At 50.8% G+C, this 21582-nt stretch overlaps 3 protein-coding genes across 3 annotated transcripts; 2 read left to right on the forward strand and 1 right to left on the reverse strand.

Moving 5' to 3' along the window:
* Nucleotides 1-6650: 6650 nt before the first annotated feature.
* EMWEY_00018040 (AN1-like Zinc finger domain-containing protein, putative) lies at nucleotides 6651-7972 on the forward strand (the record flags this gene model as incomplete). The annotated part of the gene is made up of 3 exons (XM_013480010.1): nucleotides 6651-6683; nucleotides 6910-7485; nucleotides 7775-7972. 3 exons carry the CDS (start codon nucleotides 6651-6653, stop codon nucleotides 7970-7972), a joined length of 807 nt encoding a protein of 268 aa, XP_013335464.1.
* Nucleotides 7973-9399: 1427 nt separating this feature from the next.
* On the forward strand, nucleotides 9400-11984 carry EMWEY_00018050 (hypothetical protein, conserved; the record flags this gene model as incomplete). Its single annotated transcript, XM_013480011.1, has 8 exons — nucleotides 9400-9402; nucleotides 9639-9781; nucleotides 9929-10025; nucleotides 10126-10455; nucleotides 10574-10715; nucleotides 10872-10906; nucleotides 11493-11712; nucleotides 11854-11984. The coding sequence occupies 8 exons, from the start codon at nucleotides 9400-9402 to the stop codon at nucleotides 11982-11984; spliced, it is 1101 nt and encodes a 366-aa protein (XP_013335465.1).
* Nucleotides 11985-12513: 529 nt separating this feature from the next.
* EMWEY_00018060 (hypothetical protein, conserved) lies at nucleotides 12514-21491 on the reverse strand (the record flags this gene model as incomplete). Its single annotated transcript, XM_013480012.1, has 19 exons — nucleotides 12514-13085; nucleotides 13215-14432; nucleotides 14535-14936; nucleotides 15079-15468; nucleotides 15611-15852; nucleotides 15968-16242; nucleotides 16413-16849; nucleotides 17023-17266; nucleotides 17459-17706; nucleotides 17838-17925; nucleotides 18084-18127; nucleotides 18357-18998; nucleotides 19199-19280; nucleotides 19560-19628; nucleotides 19887-20014; nucleotides 20180-20584; nucleotides 20747-20902; nucleotides 21019-21150; nucleotides 21284-21491. The coding sequence occupies 19 exons, from the start codon at nucleotides 21489-21491 to the stop codon at nucleotides 12514-12516; spliced, it is 5982 nt and encodes a 1993-aa protein (XP_013335466.1).
* Nucleotides 21492-21582: the final 91 nt, after the last annotated feature.

Below are 21582 nucleotides of genomic sequence, written 5' to 3' on the forward strand. Positions count from 1 at the left end.
ATATATATAATATATATATATATATATGCAATTCCGTTGCAGGCGGCTACTGCTAAGGAAGCAGACCCCAGGGCATCGCTTTCAAAAGAAAGCAACAAAAGAGCAATCGACCTCTTCAAAGAAGTTGTAGCGCGCTCGTAAGCCTGCTGCTGCCCGACGCCGGATAGTGAATGTTTTGCTCGTAGCGGCACAAGCAGTGGCAGCAACAGCTGCAGTACCGCCACACCAGCATGCTGTACCAGCAGCATCCAGCTGCAGCTACACCTGGCTTGGGCGCCTCCTCTTGTGGATCGGACGGAGGAGAGGACAGCTCAGGAACTACAAGACGACTGTTGCACCTTTTTGTCGTCATTGCTGTGGTTGCCACTCCTACAGCCTACTCTAGACCGAATAGAGTAAGCAGCAGCTGATGCTGCCTCTCGGGTAGTTCTGCCTATTGTAGCTGCAGAAGTGTTTGCCCCGAAACAGCGGTCTTACCAGCGACAGAAGCAGCAGCGGCAGCTGTAGCAATATGGGCCGCCAAGCGCAGACCAAGGATGTCTGTCCGGTGTTTGAGCCCACACAGTCTGCGTTGCTTAGGGTTGTTGCTGCTGCCTTCGTTTACGTAGTTTGCTTCTAGTGCCGAAAACGATGCACGTATTGAACCTTGCACAGGGTGGTCGTACATGGCGGGAAGTTGCAGATGTACCGAGGGCACGCCAGCGTGGGTGGGTATTGCAATCAATAACTGTACTTGTGGATCGGCATCTAAAGCCTTATGAGGCGGTGTGGGGGACTGTAGAGCCCCTTCTGCAGCAGCAGCGGCCTCAGCAGCACCTACAGCAGCAGCAGTGTGGCATAGCCTGTCTGATGTTTGCAATTCGCTCATGAACCCTTATAGGACCCCACTAGACGAGTGGTACGCAGACACAAGTACTCAACATTGGTCTGCAGTGCTCATGCACACAGCCAAGAAGGTTTCGTGATGCTTGTATGTGGGGCTGTCCTGGGGGCTGAAGTGCAGCAGGCTGCGTAGCAGCTTGCGGCAGGCTGCCGAGTCTCCTGCAGATCCAGGCAGTTGAGCTGCTGGGGTCATTTTTGCCGCAGGCTGTGGTGAGAGGCAGGGTGCTTTAAGAAACTCTCGTTTTCAGTACTTTGGCTCCATTGCAGCTTACAATAGCCCTCGATAAAAACCATAACCTGCGTTGCACTTAGAGGCATCGCATGTTCCACGGATTGCAAGTGCAAACAGCGAACCACACCAGTACAGCGGGGCACCATGCTGCTTATTCGTGAGTAGTGTTCAGGCTGCTTCAAAATGTGGATGTACAATATTCTCTTCGGAACGACCGAACGTCTTTGTCCACTCTCAGGTTTTTCGTGATTGCTCTATAGTTCCAGTTCTTGCATACCGCAATATATCAGGAGCTGCCGTTTACTGGGGAGGCGGCCAACGGTTAGGGGCCGCGTCGACTTTAATCAAGCCCAATTTGTGCACTCCCGAAGGGAAGCGTTGCAGAGCCAATTCACGGGGATGCACCCGTCTCTGCTAACCATCTGGGTATTACGGTCGCGGTATTCGGGGGACAGTGGGGGAGTTTCTTGCCTCCCCAGCTTTATTTTCGTCTTCAATAGGCACTGCCTCTGCGGTTACTATTAGCATCTTTCTTACTAGAAGGGGATGCGCGACAATGGTGTACGTACCGAAGCAAGGGTACTGCTCTTCTGGAGTACATCTGTCATATGGAGAGCTTCCAGCATGCGCTGCAACGTAGCACGATGGCAGGCTACGGTAGAGTTGAGGCTGTGTCAGCAAGTGAATCTATCATCAGACCGTTGCGTCGAGTATCAGCCATTGGCGAACGGAAGGCCAACGGTGGAGTCGAAACCTCCCTATCAGCCGTTCACTGCCAAGCTGCCCCCGAAGAGAGGCAATCACAAATGTGCTGGGCAGCGAATAGGAAATTAAGCCATGGCAGTGTTTACCCCCTTCCACGCATAACTAGTCTATTATCTCTGCAAGGTCGACTGCCATTTCCAAGGCCGTACCTGGGCAGGACGGAGGCGGGTCTGGAATGACCCGGACACTGACGCTATCGATTCTGGGGCTGTGAATGCCAGCAACTTCCAGAAAACGGTAAAGAGCGGGAACTGACAGCATCATCCGGGGACTCGGCCCTCAGGTGGCACAAGGAACGCCACATCTGACGGTTTTGCAGCAAGCAAGGCCGCACAACTCGAGATTTCAGGAATCTGAAAAGAACTACTAAGATGGATAAGCAAGACTTTGATTAGAGCCTTTAGGTAAACAAACAAAGGCCCACGAAGGCGGTAGGACCCACTCGCAACGTGCGGGGCAGCTACTAGACTGGAAGAGGTGGCAGCCACAGCATCAGATTAACCTTGGATTTACTATCTGCCTACGCAAGCTCGCATCAATGCTGACGAGTCGTTGTGGCTGCTCGACACGGAAACCGAAGTGTGTATGATGCCCTAAGCTACAAGGAGGAGCCGCAATATTCCAGTCCACTCAGGCCATCTGCAGACGGTGGACAGGGTCTTCAAGTCGGCAAGACTACGAGCGGGGAGAAAGAGATTTATTCAGGTACGGGCCACCTGGCTGAGATTTCACGTTGGACTGGTTTAACACGAGATAATCCTAGGCATGCACTAGGTGCCCGTGTGCATAGCGAGCATCTGCCTTCCATTATTGAGGTGCAGGTGCCAGGACTCTATGGTACAGTGCACGTGCTACCGATCGCAACTGATTTTGCTTCCTCTTGGCGTGGTGGATCTGATGTAGTGTCCCAAGTTTAAAAGACTGAAGGTGGGTCCTGCACAGAGGGCAGGCGTTGCGTGGATTGACAGACATATACGCTCACGCCGCTGTGGTGGCCTTATGAAGACACCATAGACACAACTTCAGAGGATGTTTGGCCCAGTTAAAGGCCGACGAAGAACCGTGAAAAGGTGAAAAAAGTTGAAAGAAGAGTTCTCAGACATGGTAGACGAATAGTCGCTAGACGACCAATGCAGCATAGAAATCACTGAGCTTGCTTCCGCTGCTCCAGCGCTTGCTGATCCAACTCCATATGTCTTTTTACACGTTTGCAATCTCGAACTAGGCTGCCTTGTTGTCTGCAAAATGGATGAGTTCGCCTTATAGTACGTCACCTGTATTCTCGATTTTCGCTTCTCTCCTTTTCTGGATGGGTTGGTATTCACAACATCTGTATCGATGGGCTCAACGCTCGGGTAATCCCCTGACCCGGTGTTTTCCTGCTTAGGCAAGGCGATGGAAATTGTTCGTTACATCTCCTTCATGCACAACTATTCCTTCATTTCGGGAATTTGAATATTTCCACACCTTACTTTCCGGTTACGAGTTGCCATGTACCTGAGGGAAGCCCTGTTGGACCATCGATACAATACTCTGGAATCTGTTTAGCTCCTCGTCACACGTGACAGAAAGTCTTGGGTGCACCCTGTAGAGCATTCTCTTCGATTTTGGCAAATCTAGCTGCACTTGGCAAGGACAGCCTTAGCACGGAGCCATTACGCAAACATAAATTCTCAAACGCTGATTAGAGTTTTTGTACACAGTACCCAAAACGGCTTGCTTGTGCTTGTTTTTGGCGTTTTCGTGCATCCTGAGTTGGAGCCGTTGTACACATGACAAGCCGCATCCTCCTGACTCGGAGCTCCAGATGCTCGGGGCGCCGTGCGCCAGTGGATTAGGGAGGCAGGTTAGCTGCTTTGCGGAATTCCTCCGCTAAGCATTTTTCTTCATCACATATCTCAGAAATCCTCGGACAAGATTGAGGACTCTTGTTGCAAAGCGCACTATAGATAGCTTGCGTTGCTTAAGTTTCCTCGCTGCCTCTACCAATGTGTGTTCCCTTGGGAATAAGTTTGCTTCGATGAGCATATAGGACAACTCTATATCTAATCAAGTGCACTACTCTTTTGGAGTGAATCCGGAATATAGTCACCATCATCATGCCACCCATGCTAACACAGAAGATGCCTGTTGCGTATGAATCTCTTCTGGTGCCTATTAGGGACGAAAATACAGTTTCCGTTGAGGTACAAACATATTCTTACCCTCCGGAAAGCAACGACCATCATATCCGGACGATTGGCAACTACAGACGTATTCTTCGCTAATTTATTTGGCTCTTAAAATATTTTTCGTGCGACGGGACAAACAGCTGCGCTTGCTTCTACTCGATGCTGCTTGCAGCGGTTGTTCGCTCCTCCACAAGAGCGTAAACACTTATAGATATCCACTGAGCAGAAGAAGTGAAGGCCTGATATTTGCCCACAATTTCGTGAATTCGGAAAACGATCCTTTTCGATATATATGAATTGTTCAGGACTACCCACTGCTGTGCGCAAACCCACCAATGTGTAGCGGTGAAGTTCCTTGCTCACGCCTGCCCCCGTAATCAATTGGGTACTACAAAGCATAGCACGACCCTTCGACCTTATTCGTGGACTACTATGGGCTGCAGTGGGGACAAAATCCTGAAGGCGTGAGGCCTTTAAAGCAGCAGACGTCCCACCCCAGTCTCCAGGCATCCTGGGCCCAGCCTCCCAGGTAGCTAGAGCTGGAGGAAAGCAAGTTACCCACCACGAATTGCAACGCAAATTCCTACAACTCAACGCTGAAGCCAACCCCATACGCAATCACAAGCAAGCCTTCCTGCTGGATGGACACTTTATACAATTGTCGCCGACCCCTGTGTATTGGATGCTTGCTAAGGTTCAGTATGGTTTCATGCGCCTATTTCAGACAGAACTGCCAACATGGACAGGCTAAGTTAATTGCATTGATGCGGTACGACTCATGCCTGATTCCCTGCGCTACAACAGCACCAGGCGCCTGTGCACCTGCGCTCATCACGGCTGGAGGACAGGGGGACAAGCCGGCATCATTTGAAGAGCTTTCTAACTATTTCGATTACAATGCAGCTCACAAAAGTCCAAGGACACGGCCACCGACCAGCCTTACAAGCAGCAGCGAATCAAAGAGACGCGCGACGCCAGCCAGTCGGTAAGTTAGCATTTGCCTCAGAAAAATGGCAGCACGCAATGACAAGCAGCAGCAGCAGCAGCAACAGTAATAGAAGCACGTCTGTCAACACTTCAAGTACTTGCGGAAGGAGCTACAGCAACGGAGGCAACTACTGCAGCACAATAGCAGCAGCAAGGCAGCATTCCTAGAAAGGTCTCCATGCGTAGCGATTCTCGACAAATTATACTTCTAAGGACTCCACTGAGCAAAATAGGGAATACGAATTTAGCTCCTCGCTGCGTTAAAAGCAGCAGCAACAGCGCAAAAGGGTGCGAGCGGAGAACGCTGACACAGCTCCAGCAGCGGCAGCTGCTACTGCTGCTGCTGTAGCAAAGGCTGCAGCAGCAGCATCAGTAGAAAGGGAAAGAATGTTCATAAACAAAATAATGATTTAAAAGGTTGATTAGCGAAGAGCCCCCGCACTCTGGAATACAGCAGCAGCAGCAGCAGCAACGGCAGCGGGAGCAGCGCAGGTAGCAGCAGCTGCAGCAGCAGCAGACTCCCGACCCGAACGGACTGCTGCACTGCCTGCAACCTGCTCTTCCCTGCTGCTTCCTGAGTAGCATTTATCTGTCTCTCATCGCATTCTATTGTCTGTCTCTATCTGGTCCCATACATTCTGCTGCAGCAGCACCCGCAGCAGCAGCAACGGTAGCAGCAGCAGCACTATTGGGCTTCACCGCGGCAGCAGGGCATTTCGACGCATCCTTTTGGCCGGAGTTTTGCTGCTCCTGCGCGTTAGGCTGCAGCATCGCTGCCTTCTTTCGTCCTTAGTGCTGTAGCTGCTCGTGCTGCAGCAACCCCCCACCGGTTGTTGCTGCTTCAGCGCTCTCTCAATCGCTTGTCCTACTGTTGCTGCTTCTTTTGAGGCTGCACGTGGCAGAAGGCTTAGCATTCTCCACTGCATATCCACTTGTTCTCGCTGCTGCAGTTGCTTCCACGTTGCAACTAGAAGAGTGCTTGCGGCGCTGTAAAACGGTCAGTGTGCTGATGCTACTGCGGCTACTGCATCCGTGCGGCAGCTGATGCATGTGGGCAGGGTTTTTTGGCCTTCTGTCCTCCTTTCAACGGCGGAGGGAGCGGAGTTTGCTGCTATTGCTGCTGCGGCCGGGTGCTGCCGGCTCTCCTGCTGCTGGCGTACTGAGGGTGCTACGAGTGTGTCTTCTGGTTTCGTCTCTTCCCAGCATTTGCTTCGTTGCTTTTGTCCTACATGCTTGCAGGTGGACTGCTGGTAGTTCTGCAAGACAGCTTAGCTGCTTCGGCGTCCAGCAGCAGCAGCCGCAGCGACGGCAGTGGGCGGGATATCGGCAGGGGGAGGAATATTGACTTCTTTTTATTGAACTGTCGCTGCAGCATCAACAGCTTCATCTTAACCTGCTAACAGCTGCCAGAGGCAGCCAAAGACCTAACATCTGCACTGCGAGGACGGCTTTCAAGTGATTTCGGCGATAGCAACAGCAGCTGGCAGCTGGGGCATACACTCCACCGACACATCTTGGGTGCGAAGGCGTAGCACCAGCAGCATTCAATCGAGCAGCGATACCTGCAGCAGAAGCAGGGCGAACTTACCGTTTCCTTCATCTCCTTTGTAAAAATGAGTTCGGAGCAACACGAGAATGAGCGCCCTGTAAGTAACAGCAGCAATGGGAGCTACTACTGCTCTGCTCCTCTGGGATCATGTGTTTGGTGTGTTCTGGGGGGCGTGGGTGGGATAGTGTTGTTGCAAGTGACTGCTGATACTGCGGGGATATGTGGCATACTGGCGCTAAGGCGTATGATTGCTGCGTCGGTCATTGTAGGCGTGATGTCGGTGTCTAGACTGCTGGTGCTGTTTGCTGCTGTGCGTGCTGCAGCCGGTGCCCCCTCTGTGTGCAAACAACTGCGGCTTCTATGGCAGCCCAGCGAGCCGCAACCTTTGCTCAAAGTGCTACAGGGAATTTCTAAAGGCGGAGAGTACTGCAACAGCAACGGCAGCAGCTGCTGCGTGCAGGCGCACACTGCCACAGCAGCAGCCGGCTTCCACAGACACAGCAGCACCTGCTGCAGCAGAATCTGCTTCACAGCAGACCTCCCCAACTCAGCCACAGCTGGTACCCACCGCGGAGTCCGCTGATGTGGCAACGGCTGGGGCCGTTGCACCGACAGCAGCCGCTGATGCCACACCAACAGCCGCCGTATCAGCGGAGAGCTGCGGCAGAGAGTTGCAGGGGGCAAGTGACAGTGATGCTGTTTCCGCAGGATCAGCTCCGGCTGCAGTCCCTTCAACGGCTTCGGAGCGGCTGCCTGGTTCGGCAGCAGATGCGGCAGAAGCTGCGGAAGCAGCAGCGACAGCTGCAGCGTCTTCTCCGATTGATTCTGCAGATGCAGTCGCCCCGCCATCGCCTGCCTCGGCACCTGCAGGGACAGCAGCGGGTTCTTCCCAAGGCAAAGTGAGCTGCCGAACAGTAGAAGGAATATTCCAAGGAACATGGGTGCATAGTTTTTCTACAATTCACCCACGTCAGGTCCATTCAGTTCTTCTCTACCCTGTAACGCATAAGCTGCTTGGACGGGCGTCCGTGCAAGCACACACTTTGGAGGTGTAGCCGTTTGGAGCATAGGACAGAAACTTCGTTTTCTATGGTTGGTGACGATGCTCGGTGGTGCTGCTCATGCCGCTGTAGGTGGTGCCTCGGGTTCAGTAGTGCGACTTATTTTGCCGCTTGTGCGTTGCTGCAGGGGAAGGCGTCGCGCTGCCATAAGTGCAACAGGAAGGTGGGGTTGTTGGGGTTTATGTGTCGATGCGGCTTTGCTTTCTGTGGGGAACACCGATATGCAGACGCGCACGGTTGTCTGTTCGATTACAAAGCATTTGAAAGGGAGCAGCTGAGGAAGCAGAACAACAAAGTTGTTGCAGACAAACTGCAAAAGCTGTAAAGCGCTCCCCGGGACGTGTGGTAATCTGAGGTGTGCAGCAGCACTAAGGAAAACGAACACCGGCATCAACAGCAGCTGCAGGCGTGCCTCTCTTGAGGACGGCACGCCTGTGCATATAAAAAGTAGAGAGGGATAGCTGAATGTTTCTCCACTGATAAAAACCCGAATGCGTTCTGGGCTGTAGTTACTGTTGCTACAGTTGTTGCTGCTGGGGATTCAGCGGCAGCTGGGCACAGCTGCCATAGCAGGAAAGCAGGGTTGAAGCTTGCTGGTGCGTGGAGTGATGAATGTGTTGTATTTATACGCCTTCATTTGGGGTGAGTAGTGTAGTGGTGCCGCTCCCCAAAGCAAAGCAAATTGTTGGAAAAAGCTCAGGGCAGTGCACTATATATACCGTTTTCAGTTTGTCTTTTTCTTCTTCAGTTCGACATGTGTTGAAAGTGTGTACACGTCGCACTGGAGGCTCGCCCCCACAGGAACACAACACTGACGAGGGTTGAGCGTGTAGGGGCGAGATGGTGTGCGTGTGTGAGTCCGTGCATACAAACACCTTCATAGTATGTGTTCTGATGAGCTTGTTCAAGAACCGCATATCATTTATGGAACACCGATGCATTATTATTGTAATGTGCTGGCTGGCGTTCTCTGCTCTTCTCTTTTGGCACGCCTGGCAACACCAACTTGCAAAACCCACGAACGAACATCAAGCAGCTCTTCTTTGAAGGCCGATGCTTGTTGTAGCATTACTTGATTTCAGCTGTAGTTCAAGCAGTGCTTCGTTTAAGGTTTAGAGGCAAGCATGCAGTTCTGACCCTCGAAAGTTCCCCCTCTCATCCGAGGCAAACCACAGCAGCTAGTCTGCATGTTAGAAGGTGGGGCTCCAGCTTCGCAAGTACGCACGGTCATAAGAGGAGTATGCTGCGACGAATTCGTCATATGCAGTGCGTCGAGCGATTCTGTGGAGGTCTCAGACTTAAAGTAGCTTCACTTGTGTTAGCTTTCCCGTTCAGTTCCTGCAAGCAACCTGCATCGGAGAAGTGTCCAGTGTACTTTACTGTTGGTTAAAAAGGTCAACTCTAGGCGGTAGGCACGCAGCTGTTACCTGGCGCACAGCTTAGCAATACATCTGGTTGAAAGGCAGGGTAGCTCATTGCTTTGCTTCAATATCAGTCGCCGTCTGTGGCAAACTCTTGCCGCTTGGCGCTGTCGTACAACTAGCCGCACTCAACTGCATGCATGCTCAGCCCCGTCCGTGGGGGTTGGGGGGCAGTATTAGAGAGCATTTGATTTTCCTCTTCATACTCATCGCCTATATTTCAAGAAAAAAAATTTCTATTGATATCCAGTTTAAAGAGGGGGAAGAGCTTCCCTGGCTCCCTGCCGCCCTGCCAACATCCGTGGCTTGCCATTTCAGCTCGCGGAGGAAAATGGTACGTTGTTGCCTCATATATTCCTCTTCTGCCGTCAACACTTGCATATTTCAGGACCATTTCTCGTTTTGTATTTCGATCAAGGAGCCATTCTCTCCTGAACCCGCAGCGAACGGCAGTCGCTGGCCGCTGCCTTAACGAGTCGTGTTCAATACCTGTCCTGCCGCTTGTCACTCCTTTATATTTTTTATATTTATTGCATGCAGCCGCCGTGCGTATGCAAGTTGTTTCCTCAGGAGAATGCATGCAGCAAACGCAAGCCGACTACCCAGTTGACCAAAGATCAACTGCAGGGTGAAGCCACGCAAGGAGAGCAGCAAGAAACCGAAACTCATTTGGATATGAAGGAGGCCGATGCGGACACTTTAAAGAACAGACGGTAAATTGTATCCTGGAGTCTAAACACAGTTGCAGCAGTTGTGGTGTTGCTGTTGCTGCACCGCTGATGCCCCGCTACCTGCAGCGTCTTAGTGGTGCTGCACCAGTGGCGCTGCTGCGGAGAGTATTGTTTCTGCTGTGGCTGCAGCCGACTAAAGATCGTGCGGACGCATGCGCCTCCTGCTGCTGACTGCTCGCAGCAGCGGTCACTGAAGGAGGACGCAGCAGAGAGCAGATTGCAAACAGTGAGGCCCCTCGCCACGCAGCAGCAAGTGCGTGTCTCTCTTTAGTCACTTGGCGTATTTCGACATTATTTCACACTTGTGGCTGTACGTGCGGTTGCAGACACCCGAGGTGGCCCCGCAGACAACGGAATCCCCTGCCACAACCGCTGCAGCACCTCCCGCAGCCACTGATGGTGAACAGGCAGCGGCCCCTGTAGCGGAAACTGCAAACGCATCTGAAGATGCAGAAAATGGAAGCAGCGTCTCCCGCACAGATGGGTGTGCAGCTTCTGCTGATGGTGCTGCTGCAGTTGAAGCTGCCGATGCTGCGGCAGCGGTCCACAACGGCAACGCAGCAACCGGCAGCGGAAGCAGCAACGGAGGTGGTGGAGGCCTATTTGGGTCCGTGTTGAAGGGTACCTCCGCATTTGTCAGTCCCTTCAGCTCTCTTGTGAGGCTTCACCACGTTTTCCCCCCGATACATCTTCAGATTCCTTTTTCCGCAGGTTCCTTGCATGGCCTGACTCCCACTCTAGTGCCACTATTATTGATGTTCGCATGCGGCGCAGGGTGCAACAGGAAGCTCCTTCTTGCTGCCTTCTACAGGAGCTACTGAGGGCTCGTCCCTCTTCAGAGGGTCAGGAGAGGCCCCAGCGGCCGAAGAAGATGCAGATGTACCCCCACCGGAGGAACCCACCGTCGTCACAACCAGTAAAGAACACTTGTGCATGCAGCTGCGGCAACAACTGCTGCAAAAGTTGCACTGGCAACAGCCACAGTTAGTGCCACTACCTGGTGTAGAGGGTTGACATTGGACGGAAAAGAGCTACTATGCGCACCGTGCGCTATGCCTTGTTCTGTTTTCAGCTGTCGATAGCAAGGAGGAAATCATCTTCTCAGATGTGAGGCGCCGTTCTTGTCCGGATGTAGCCCTTCCCCTGCTGTCCAGCTGAACATGCCAATGCGGCAACAACAGCAGGATCAGCCATTGTACCACTTCCTGGTGGTATTCGTGCATCTGTCTACTGTCTTTTTGCTTACAGTGCTTGGCTTTGTGGCATTGTGCTTGGCTGTCCACACAGAGATGTTGTGAATTTGAATTTATCTATGCACGCACCCGTAGTGTTTTGCGGGATTTTCGTGGCTCAGCGCGACTGCCGCATGCAGTGCTTCGATCTGGAAAAGAAAGTGTGGACCCCTAAGCCACCTCTGGACGGCAAAGTTGACTTCGTTGCACCCAAGGCAAGTTACTGTTTTTCTTGTGGATATGGTTGCTCTGTTTATGGCGTTCGCTTCCTTTGCTACTGCTGGTGTGGTTTTGTTAGTGCTACACCTGCTGCAGCTCTTGCCAGTGTCAGTTCGCCCTGCTGCAATTTTTGGAATTAGCGTATGCTTGTCTAAGCCTCCTGAGGCCTATATGTATTGTCCCAAATCTAGTCTGCAAGACTTTTTTACACAACTCTGCCTTTGCTTGTGGTGGTAACTTAGAAAGGAGAGGAGGAGGGCCTACCGAATGCCCGCATTCTATTTTTCGTCAATCGCACAGGCCGGCTGCGACTAAATTCTCCGGTGTTGCCATCAACAGTCAAATTTAGACATCCTGTTGAGCGTTCAGCAGCTTCTGCTGCTCAAGAGGGCGGCAGTGCGGCTAAGGACTTGCCGCTCAAGAAGAATACGGTGGAGTTCACCGGGCTCAGAATCGATGCAAGTTCGTCTGCAATGACGGGTTCTGTACAAATTTTGTGTTGCTTCCTTTATCTAAAACAGGCACAACTGCGGTGGTTTCCTCCCCCACCCCCAATTTGATGGGTGTGTGCCAACTGATGATTATGTCCGTTTGCGGCTGCAGAGGACGCGAAAGATACGACCTTCTACCGCATCCGCTTTTCGAACGATGAACGCGCTGCGGAGTTTATTTCCTTGGCGAATGCCAAGCAAGAAGAGGCTGCCAAAACCGCCCAAAACGGTAGCACCAATTAGTGCAATTTAGGCGAATGCACATGCAAGGAGCCGCCTGCAGCAGATCCTTCCGATAGAGGCATCGCTTGTGCGAAGCATTTTCTGGGACTTTTCTCCGTGATCCGTTCAGATCACATTCCCAGACACCTTTAAAATCGTTTTGGCAATCATGGTTGAAGTAGCGAAAAACATATTCTTGCCGAGCACTCCTGTCGAGTTTGCTACCTGAGCGGACACCTGTTCCACAGGGTACGCCGTGTTGTAATTTGGACTCTTCATTTTCCCCTATCGGCTAGTCCGTCTTCTGTGGATAGCGGACGTATGCACGGGGCAGGCGCAGCAAAAGCTCTAGAGAAGCAATTGCTAGTTGACGAGTGGACTTCAGTGCCTTGCGCCAGATAGTGTACACAGGAGAGCGTGGGTCTGGGAAGGCAGCAGAAAAACGCACATGGCACCGCATGAGGGCCAAAGGAAGCAGTATGTAACGCAATGAGGAGGCACAGATGCAAAATACAATCGTTTTCAGCGGAGATCTATGTGTTGTTGGTAGTTACGCGTTAGCTGACAGGACCTGTGGCTCCCAGCAAGGCAAAGCCGTGTAAGGCTTACGCGTTGTTTTGTTGATAATTTCGATGAGGACCACAACGGGCTTAAAAATTGAGGGTCGCGAAAGCAACAAGAGCGGATCAGCGACAAAGTACATCTGGATTAACCACGCCTGCAGATTGGATGCGCGTGGGCCCTCTCCAGGAACAAATTCACGAGTGCCTTCTTCAGGTTGAGGACGAATGAGATTTTTCACGGCGTCTTCCGCTACATCTTGTTCAACGCCGGCTGCCTTGCTTAGTAAGAAGGCAGCGGCACGCTCCATAGCCAACACCTGAAGCTGCTCCAGCATTTCGCGGAGCCCTTCTTTGGCCATGTTTGGCGTTTGCAGCAAGTGTTCGAGCATTCCGATGACCAATTCACGCACAGGTTCGATCGCCATGAATGGACGCTTCTTGCTTACGCTCTCCACTGCCTGTTGGAGCCGCCCACGAACAGCTGCCGATGCCTCGGGGGAAGCTTTATCCCCTAGCACGCCCATCTCCAACAACTGTTCCCACAGATGATCGAGCAGAGCTGCAGGGAGGAAAGCACTTCAAGAAACACTCGGATTCAGATACCGCTAGATGGGTTCGCAATGGCAGTATAATTCTACCTGCATGCATGTATTTCCACGTGTACAGTATTCCGGCTGGCATAGGTTACCTTGGTCTGCAGACTGCTGAACTAATTTGGAGTTCTCGATCCCCATGCGGACGAAATAGGAGAAAAGTCGTTCGGCTTCCAACATGTCCTGTTCCACAAATATTCTAGCGCGCAGTTCAAACCATAGTGGGTGGACGCAAAGTTGCTGTCGGCTCTCGTGAGTTTTCTTAAATTGTTCATTTGTGGTCATGGCGTCCACAGTTTGTCGTTGTTCTGCAGCCTCCCCAACTGCACGTCCATTTGCCTCAAGTTCATCTTTCAGCCAGAGATCGGCATCTTGCTTGCACGCTGCGCTGATGACGGCCAAATAATCGGTTTTCAAAAGGCGTTTCCACTTCTTGCGGATGTCACCCAAGGCTTCCTTAATCGAGAACGGCAAAAGCACAGTTGAAAAGGATCTGTTTACACTGTTTGCTGCTGATGCTGCATACTCGGTTTGCCCACCCCCAAAAGGTCGGCGGAGTGCTGTTCTTCTGCGTATGCTCCTACGCTTTTGCCACCCCAAGCGCAGCTTCCACTTTCGCTGCGTCCTCCACGGCCGGCCAAGGGCAGCAGTAGCCAGGCTGTCGACGAAGCGGGTGGAGACTGAATTATATAGGCGAGAGGGAAGCTGTGCTATTGAAATTAAGGTGTGGAAAATTGAGGCAAATGCTGATGAGTGAGCTTCAAATAAGGAAGCCTGCTGCATCAAATGTTGAACTGTCGCCTTCGCGTTACGCAGGCCCTCTTGATCAGCCTTGATAGCCATCTTGAAGGGGTAATCACTACTGTAGTCCCTCCCAGGCCGCTCCGCTTTTGACTCCGCAGGTGGGCGCAAGTCCATTGAAGGCGCCGTATTCACATTAGTTTTTGAAGGCTTCCCGTTCTGTTCTCTGTCAACTGAGAGCTGCGGTGTCCAGGTGCCTTCGTTCTCGGAATCGTTCCCAGAAGAAACATTTTGTTCCGATATTTGCGTATTTCTACTTTTTGATTCTTCTTCGATGCTCCCAGACCTTTCCCCATCTGTACTAAATTGTGGTGGCGCCTCGGTTTTGAGAGTGGTCACTGTTGCGAAGCTTTCCGAAAATCCTCCGTCTGCACTCACAGCAGCCATGTTCGATGCCTCCAAACGTTCCAGTACATCCTCTGCGTCCCCCAGCTGGATTAACAATGAGGTTAGCATGCGCAGGCGGCTAGATCCGTTGATAGGTATAGTGTACCAGGTTCCAGAGCTCTTGTCTGAGAAGAAGAGCAACGCATATAAACACTGAGATACCGCTCAATCGTTCCCCATCCACCAGGCCGTATCTGATAGACTACTGTGCCAATACCCTGCCTCACCTTCTGGTGTACACTGCAAGGGAGAGGTACCAAATTTGCTTCCCACAGTCTCGTTAACCAGACCCATGATTTCCAATCCTTTCATAAGTGGTGCGTGCAGTAGGAAAGCAGCAGTCAGCTCAATCTTCTGACTAGCTTCACTGCGAAGCTGCACATTTTGGGCTACACGAATGAGAGACTCCAAGTCATGGAAATCAAGACCTTCTGAGGTTGCCTCTCTGTTAATTTGGAAATATAGGGGAGATTCAGAAGTAACCGACAACTTCTGCAGCTCTTTCATCTGCTTCAAGCCTGCTAATCGCCTGCTCTGGAAATTCGGGTCTGCAACCGTTGGGATCGCCAAGCTGCAGAAAAGAAGTAAGCTAGGGTGTCCAAGTCGAGGGTGGTGGAGTTTTCGTCCGGCTGCAATTCCAAAGCAGGCAAACTCAAGACCCCTTCTTGTTTATCACCTAACCAGAATCGGCGTCCAACAATTAGGTCGATCTCACCACAGCAAAATACTGCCGTTTCTAGCTACGAAGATATGTCTGAAGGGTAGCTGTACCTGCAGCCAGAGGAAGGCTTGCTGGCGATATGTTGCTCAGTCCCAGGGTGTGGTGAACAAAGGCTTCCCCTCGTGACTCCACTGAGGATTTTTCCAGCAAAGCCACAGCATCGCCAGCTTTGAGGACAAGCTTCATCCCTGCCTGTTCCAAGTAAGCGAGGCTTCGCCGGGTAATGAGGTACTCGCCTCTACGCTCTTCTGTCGGGCCGTCAATGATGGAAACGAAACGAGAAAACAAACGGGGTAGATTAGTGCTAGCGTATGCCGGAGCTGCCGAAGCAATATTAAGAAGCCAAAGGTAGCCTGCACACTGCCTTACGTGACGCCTGTATGATGGGCCGAACTTTGTTTTGGCTGCTCTCAGCTGGGCTTCGAAGCGTTCTATCAGCCCTGAAGAAACAATCACAATACCCCCTTTTCCAAATATATAGGTGCTTACAACGCTGTTCTGTTCATAATGGCGGTGCTCAAACTGAAGCTGCCTAATATCAAGCAGCTAACTAGCGGACTAGTTGTGCAACTAGCCATTTACTTTTCATTGCCGGAGACGGCGTCGGCATCATTTTCATCTGCGTTATGATCTCAGCTCCCTCAGGTCGGTCCATAATAGGAAGCACTTCAAACTTTATGAGGGTGCGGATGCGTGTAAAAGCAGCTAGGGTAGTAGGATGGATGAGAACACTGCTAGGAAACAGAGCTTGGTCGGCAAACGCCTCCACCGCAGCTAAGTGCAGTGTTCGGAGAAACTCAGGACCTCTCAGAATATTGAAAATCCTGAATAGAGCAAACGACAGTGATGTAAATGTTAAGGGACCCACTAGATGTATGCATATGGTTAGCATCCTGCAAAAGGAAGGAGGAGCTCCGGAATTTTGGATTTCACTCTTACCGGATTCCCAAGAGCCTTTTAGCTGCTTCACTCCTAATTTTGTGAGCAAGTCTTCGTGTACCTCTACTGACGCGTTTTCTGAGAGTGATGAGCGAGCGTTTGATAGCTGAGCGAACTGAATCTGTTTGCTCATGATATTCGCCGTTTCTTGGGGGCTTGGCGTTCAAGTACCTTTTCCAGGAATACCTGTTGGTTTTCTTCGCCTTGCGAAGAAGCTGAGTAACCTGGCGGAGATACTTGAACACAGCATTTTTTTCTTTTTCACTCGGTTCCCCCTGCAAGCCACAAAGGCACGCATGGAAACAGCATTTGCTCAAGATTAAACAACGAATCATCTCATTAAGGGTTGCGTGTAGATTTCATAGCATGCGCAGCTGGCACATGCATATCTGCGTAGGCGAGCCAACGCATTTAACTGCTGTGCCTTTGTTCTAGGCAGACGCACCTTCTGGCGCTTTCCGAGGAAGCGAAGGAGTGAACATTGGATGATGCCTGCATCTTGAGCGGCCAATCTAGCTAACCCGGGTTCATCGATGTTGCTGCTACTAGCACGCGAATATAATTCTTCGCACCAGTCAGCGAAGAGTGGGTCAATTGTTCCCTCTTCACGAGCAAAGGCATCACTGATTGAGGGCCTGTAGAAAGCGTTCGTCCTTCGTTGAGGTGGAGCTACAGAGCCGACCGAGCTTTGGAAGTGGGGAACTACTCTTGCAACCCTGCTCCGCTGTTTTTCCGCAGCATATTCATCCCATAAGATTACTTGAAACCTTCCCAACATACTCGTTAAGCCAGTGACATTCTTCTCCGCCATCTTTACGGCCTCCAGTCCCACAGCTACAGGGAAAATCAGTGCCAAATCTGAGAGGCCGGCGCTTAAGCTTCCTAAGCCCAGCATAAATAGCAGCATAAATAGCAGCAGAAATAGCAGCAGAAATAGCAGCAGAAATAGCATTTCACATCATAAGAGTGCCGAGTTACTCGTCAAGTTGCCTGCATGCACATGCTTGCTCATCCCGTGCTACCAAGAGGAAACCCTGAAATGAAGAGGGCCGGACCTGCTGTGATCAAGGTAGATTCAAGAGACCTAACCAACAGTTCGAGGAACCCTTCGGCGGAAACATCCAAGGAATACAGCGCCTTTCGCTCTTCGTCGACGTAGGTCTCCCTGTCAAGGTGCATTCCCGCGGAAATATTGTGCTGCACGTAATCCAGATCTGTTGGGGTCCAATCATTGAAAAACTCCTTCCAGCTCCGATCGCTGTAGAGAGCTCTCTTCGTCGCAACGAGGAGGTCTGCAGCCTGAAAAAGGAGTCGAAAACCTCACACTTGTTATTTTGTTGCTGAACGAGAGTTCTGTTAACCCTGGTTTGGTCTCTGCACCCCATAACTCGTGCTCTAGGCAGTTGTAAGCCTTCAACATGTTTGTCGATGCAAGAAAACCTTCGGCATAACCATACGTCAAGCCCGTTGTGTATCTATGTGAGCAGTTACCTTGAGGGCGTCAACTCGCGGAATGCCTTTCGACCACAGGGCAGCTTCAATTAGGTGCGCAGCGCTTTCGTCGTCATGCCTAGCCCTTAAAACAATTCCAGAGTCTACCATGAAGCCGTTAATCCCCGCAAGGCCTGGCACGTGTAAGCGGCCCCCCACATCATTTTGCGTGTACCAAGCATTGAATTCGACGAATTCGTGCTCCGGTGTGCATAGGGATCTTTTCATCTCAGGCGTGATTGGGGGTGCTGCGGATGTAAACGCACAGAAAAAAGGCTGCAGATCTGCCAACAGTCATGCCATAACTCCTCAGTAGGACTGGCGTTGCTGTAAGGTGGTGCACAGATCTCAGCAGCTATACCCCAGGTTTTGCTTTTACCTGGCCTGAAAACTTTGGCGATCCCCAGATCCGTGGTCAGCACAAAGAGTGCGCCGTTGTTGAGACACTGCAGGCGGGTCAACTTAAACTGAACAAGCAAGCATCGTTCACAAACATAAATATGCATAACTAAAACAGCCAAACGACACCGAAGCCCATTAACTGTGCGTAATGTGTGCTACATGGCCTTGCGTATGAGATTTGTAAGGCAGCTGGCTCGCTGCAGCAATATGCAAGTAGGCTCACTAGTTTTCTCACGACGCTGCTAGCAGCCGACTGATTGGAGGTCACTGAAACCCACACAGAATCATCGCAGCCAAATATAATAGGACGGGTCAGCACGTTGGGCCGTATAGGTGCAAGGAGAACTTAGGTGCCTGCCAAGGCACCTATGTTCTCCTTGTCTTTTGATGGTTATTTCACTTCTGTTTATTGGGTGCCACAGTGTGCATTCCGGTTTATAAGGGTTTGTATTATTTGGTTATTCATCAGTGTTGCGGTCTGGCACAAACGCAGTACCAGCGAGCTCGATTGTCGTCAGGTGTTCCTCTGAAATAGGGCCATCCCTTTTCCCTTCAGCTTTGCGCTGGGGGAATAAATGATCTATTAGGAGGTCAAGACCCCACTGAGTCTTCCTTCGAAGTACCCTGGATGTAGGGGAGCGGTAGCGAAACCATGCTGCATCTTTAACAAGGGACATGAAATCTTCTTTTAAATCCTGGGAGGATTCAGCTAGTTTCTCATCCATTCCAATTGAGACGCCAAGGTGGGCAGCTAGAACAAACTGTAGGACAGCAAATCTCGCTTTTGTCGCTTCATCTGTGTTAAAGCACATTTTCTGATCAGACAATTTGCAAGTTTGAACCCTGTCTCGTCCTACTGTAGCCCTGACCATCTTTTCTAGGCGTCCAAAAATGCTGTCAAATGCCCTGATAAGCTTCCGTAGAGACTGTCGCAGAAGAGACATCATCATCAGATCCCTCTTGGCCGCATACTTCCCAAGTAGAGTGGCTTCTGCCGATGTTACTGATTTGTCCTCAACTACTTTGAGTTCTGGTTCGGCCATCTCCAATTCGGGTGGCAGGTCCACCTCAGCAAACGCTTCTAATCGCTGTGACACTAAGGACAAGTCTTCACGCTTTTCACTTGCGGATTGCCTCTCTGAAGCGTTCCCCAACAAGGTTGCACCGACCGTTGGGGCCTTGCCAATCGAGCGCGGCCTCCACTGGTGCAGCTTTCGCAACAGAAAGAAAGTTGCTGCAGCAGAAAAAAAATCAAGTATGGATTTTGCTGGATTCCTTGATGAATGAGTAGAGATGCAGCCAAGGTTCAATAGCTGATGCTCAGAAAATAAAACTTACTTATGCCGGCCACACCAGAAGTAAAATTATGAACATCTCTTTGTAGCCTTGGCTTGACTACGATATTTGCAACTAATGAATCCTGCAGGTTAACTTCAGCAAATGCAGCCCTCAATGTTTCAATTGAGGGGTTATCACTCTGCTTTATTTGCGCTTCCAGTGAAACCCTTGCGGTGTTGTACACCATGAGCAATAAATCCGTAATGTAGTCCCGAAATGCCATCCAGCTGATAAAGTTTAGAACTTCTCTGGACCTCGAAGAAAAAGATTCCAACCGTCGAAATGTTCCTTCGCACTGCGCACAAAGTGTGCTCGCCACATGTTAGGTATATTAAGTGGAGTAGAGAATACTCGATCATACCAATGCGTGCTTGAGTGAAGCATTTAAACTCACAATCAGCTTGGTTTTTGTCAGTAGAATACGTTGTTCCTGCGCACATGCATGCACACCCACATACACAGAGAATCCAGTCACGAGGGGCACGAACAGACAATTACCGGCCTGACTTCGTTTACATCAAACAGAAGGGTTTGACTCCATGCGCACGTAGCATTTGGTCGTTTCATCTTCGTAAGCTGTTAGGTATTCCCCTTCTATAAGCGAAGTATATTCCCTGGCAAAGTGAACGATCCCATTGAGGAAGCCCTGGGAGAACACCTCGCTAGAAAACGTAGTCAAGCTGGGTACCGAATTCTCAAGTGTCTCCACACCAACGGAATCCAGCTGCCAGAGCTGTGTTAGCATGACGACGAATTTGCCACTAAAGGCACTCTTCAAAAGCCTAGCCCCATGAGGATCGCTTCGCAGTCGAAAAACTGCAAACACCCCAGACACTAGCATGCCGTCTCAGTTTTTTTTAGAAATGAACGTGAAAAGCTTTGTTATGTGCTGAACGTATGGCAAGACTTTGACCGAATACCAATGTAACGGAGAGATTCACCTACACACGAGAACAATGATTGTGGAACCGTTAGGCTTACGTTGAATATGCTTGTAGGCAGCAGTTACGCCTTTCAGAACTTTGTTGCTGACAAAGTTGTATATTTCGGACAGGAGTGTTGGCACCCCCAGTAAGCATGCCACCCCCATTGCTCCGGCAAGCCCCCCAGTAACAGCCAGTAGCGGCGGGAAGAACATGAGGTTAAAAGCTCGGAGAAAATACTGAAGAACCGTTCCCACAACTCCTCCAGGTAATAGCAGAGCCGGCCCGGCCATACTCTGAATCTTCATAGCCATCCTAAGACAGCCTTGGACAAGTCTGAGTCCTGATGTCAGCATGGGCTGGAATGAGAAACCCAAGCTTGCTCCTGTGTGGAGGATGCTATGGGCAATGGTAAAAATTGATTCTGATGCTAAGGATTCAAACAGTCCAGCAAAACCGCCCCCTGCAAAGAGTTGCACCACATTGCTCGCAACGAATTTACTCCATAAAAAAATTATATGGAGTAGAGTATCGGTCAGCATGCAGACAGCAAACTCCAGGTTTGAGAGAATAGAATAGCGGCTGGCAGGACAGGGTGCAGAGGTTGGCTTCGAGCTTGACCCACTTTTCCCTTCTCGTACATTGCAGATAATGTGCTGAACTGCTGCCATTGCTCTGCTATCTTGTCGGATCCTTTCAACGGAGGCTCCTGAAAATCGGTTCAGTACTTTCACCACCTCCTTGACTTCTGCTTCCTCCTGAGTTTCGTTCTTGGGAGCCGCTGTAGCATCACACAAGTTTGTGGAACATGATTTTCGTTTTTATCCGTTCGGTAACCGTGCAGCAAGTGTGTTCCAGTGACTTCGGTTACGCGTCGACAGTTTAGGTTTCACGTACTTTTTTTGACGACTTTTTCAATTATCCTTATGAATGATCTCTTCTTATCAAGTTCAGGCAGCAAACTCCCTATGATCAGGTTTGTCACCGCAAGAGACCTCAGTGCGGCGTGTGTGCGGACATAGTTGAAGCCTGAGCAGAAGTCAATGGAGACAAAGTAGTCCCACACACTGGTGCAAGCTTAATGTTTTTGGAGACTGACTTCCAGGGTAATGGAATTTGAGATTGTCGCTGCAATTTCCCGTCCAGTAAGGCCTTTGCATACTTGGTTTTGCTGTTCCTTGAATTGACTCCCTAAACACCTTGTGGTACAGAGCCAAGGCTGAGTCATCTAGGGGGGAAAGGCTAAGCTGCACCAAAGATGTGATTGCATTGGCTCCTTCCTTGTTCCACAATGCATCTGCAAACAGCACCAGAAGCGCCTTTGTAATTGTGTGCTCGTGATGCGGGTGCACGGAATACAATTTGACCATTATCTTATTGTAGGTAGGCTCGTGTGGACTGAAATCAATCACGCTTTACTACGCATGAGCCTACCTTCAAAGACGGGGAGACTACTGCCGG

Source organism: Eimeria maxima, genomic scaffold, assembly GCF_000499605.1.
Source record: "Eimeria maxima Weybridge genomic scaffold, Emw_scaff152, whole genome shotgun sequence".
Taxonomy (NCBI): Eukaryota; Apicomplexa; class Conoidasida; order Eucoccidiorida; family Eimeriidae; genus Eimeria; species Eimeria maxima.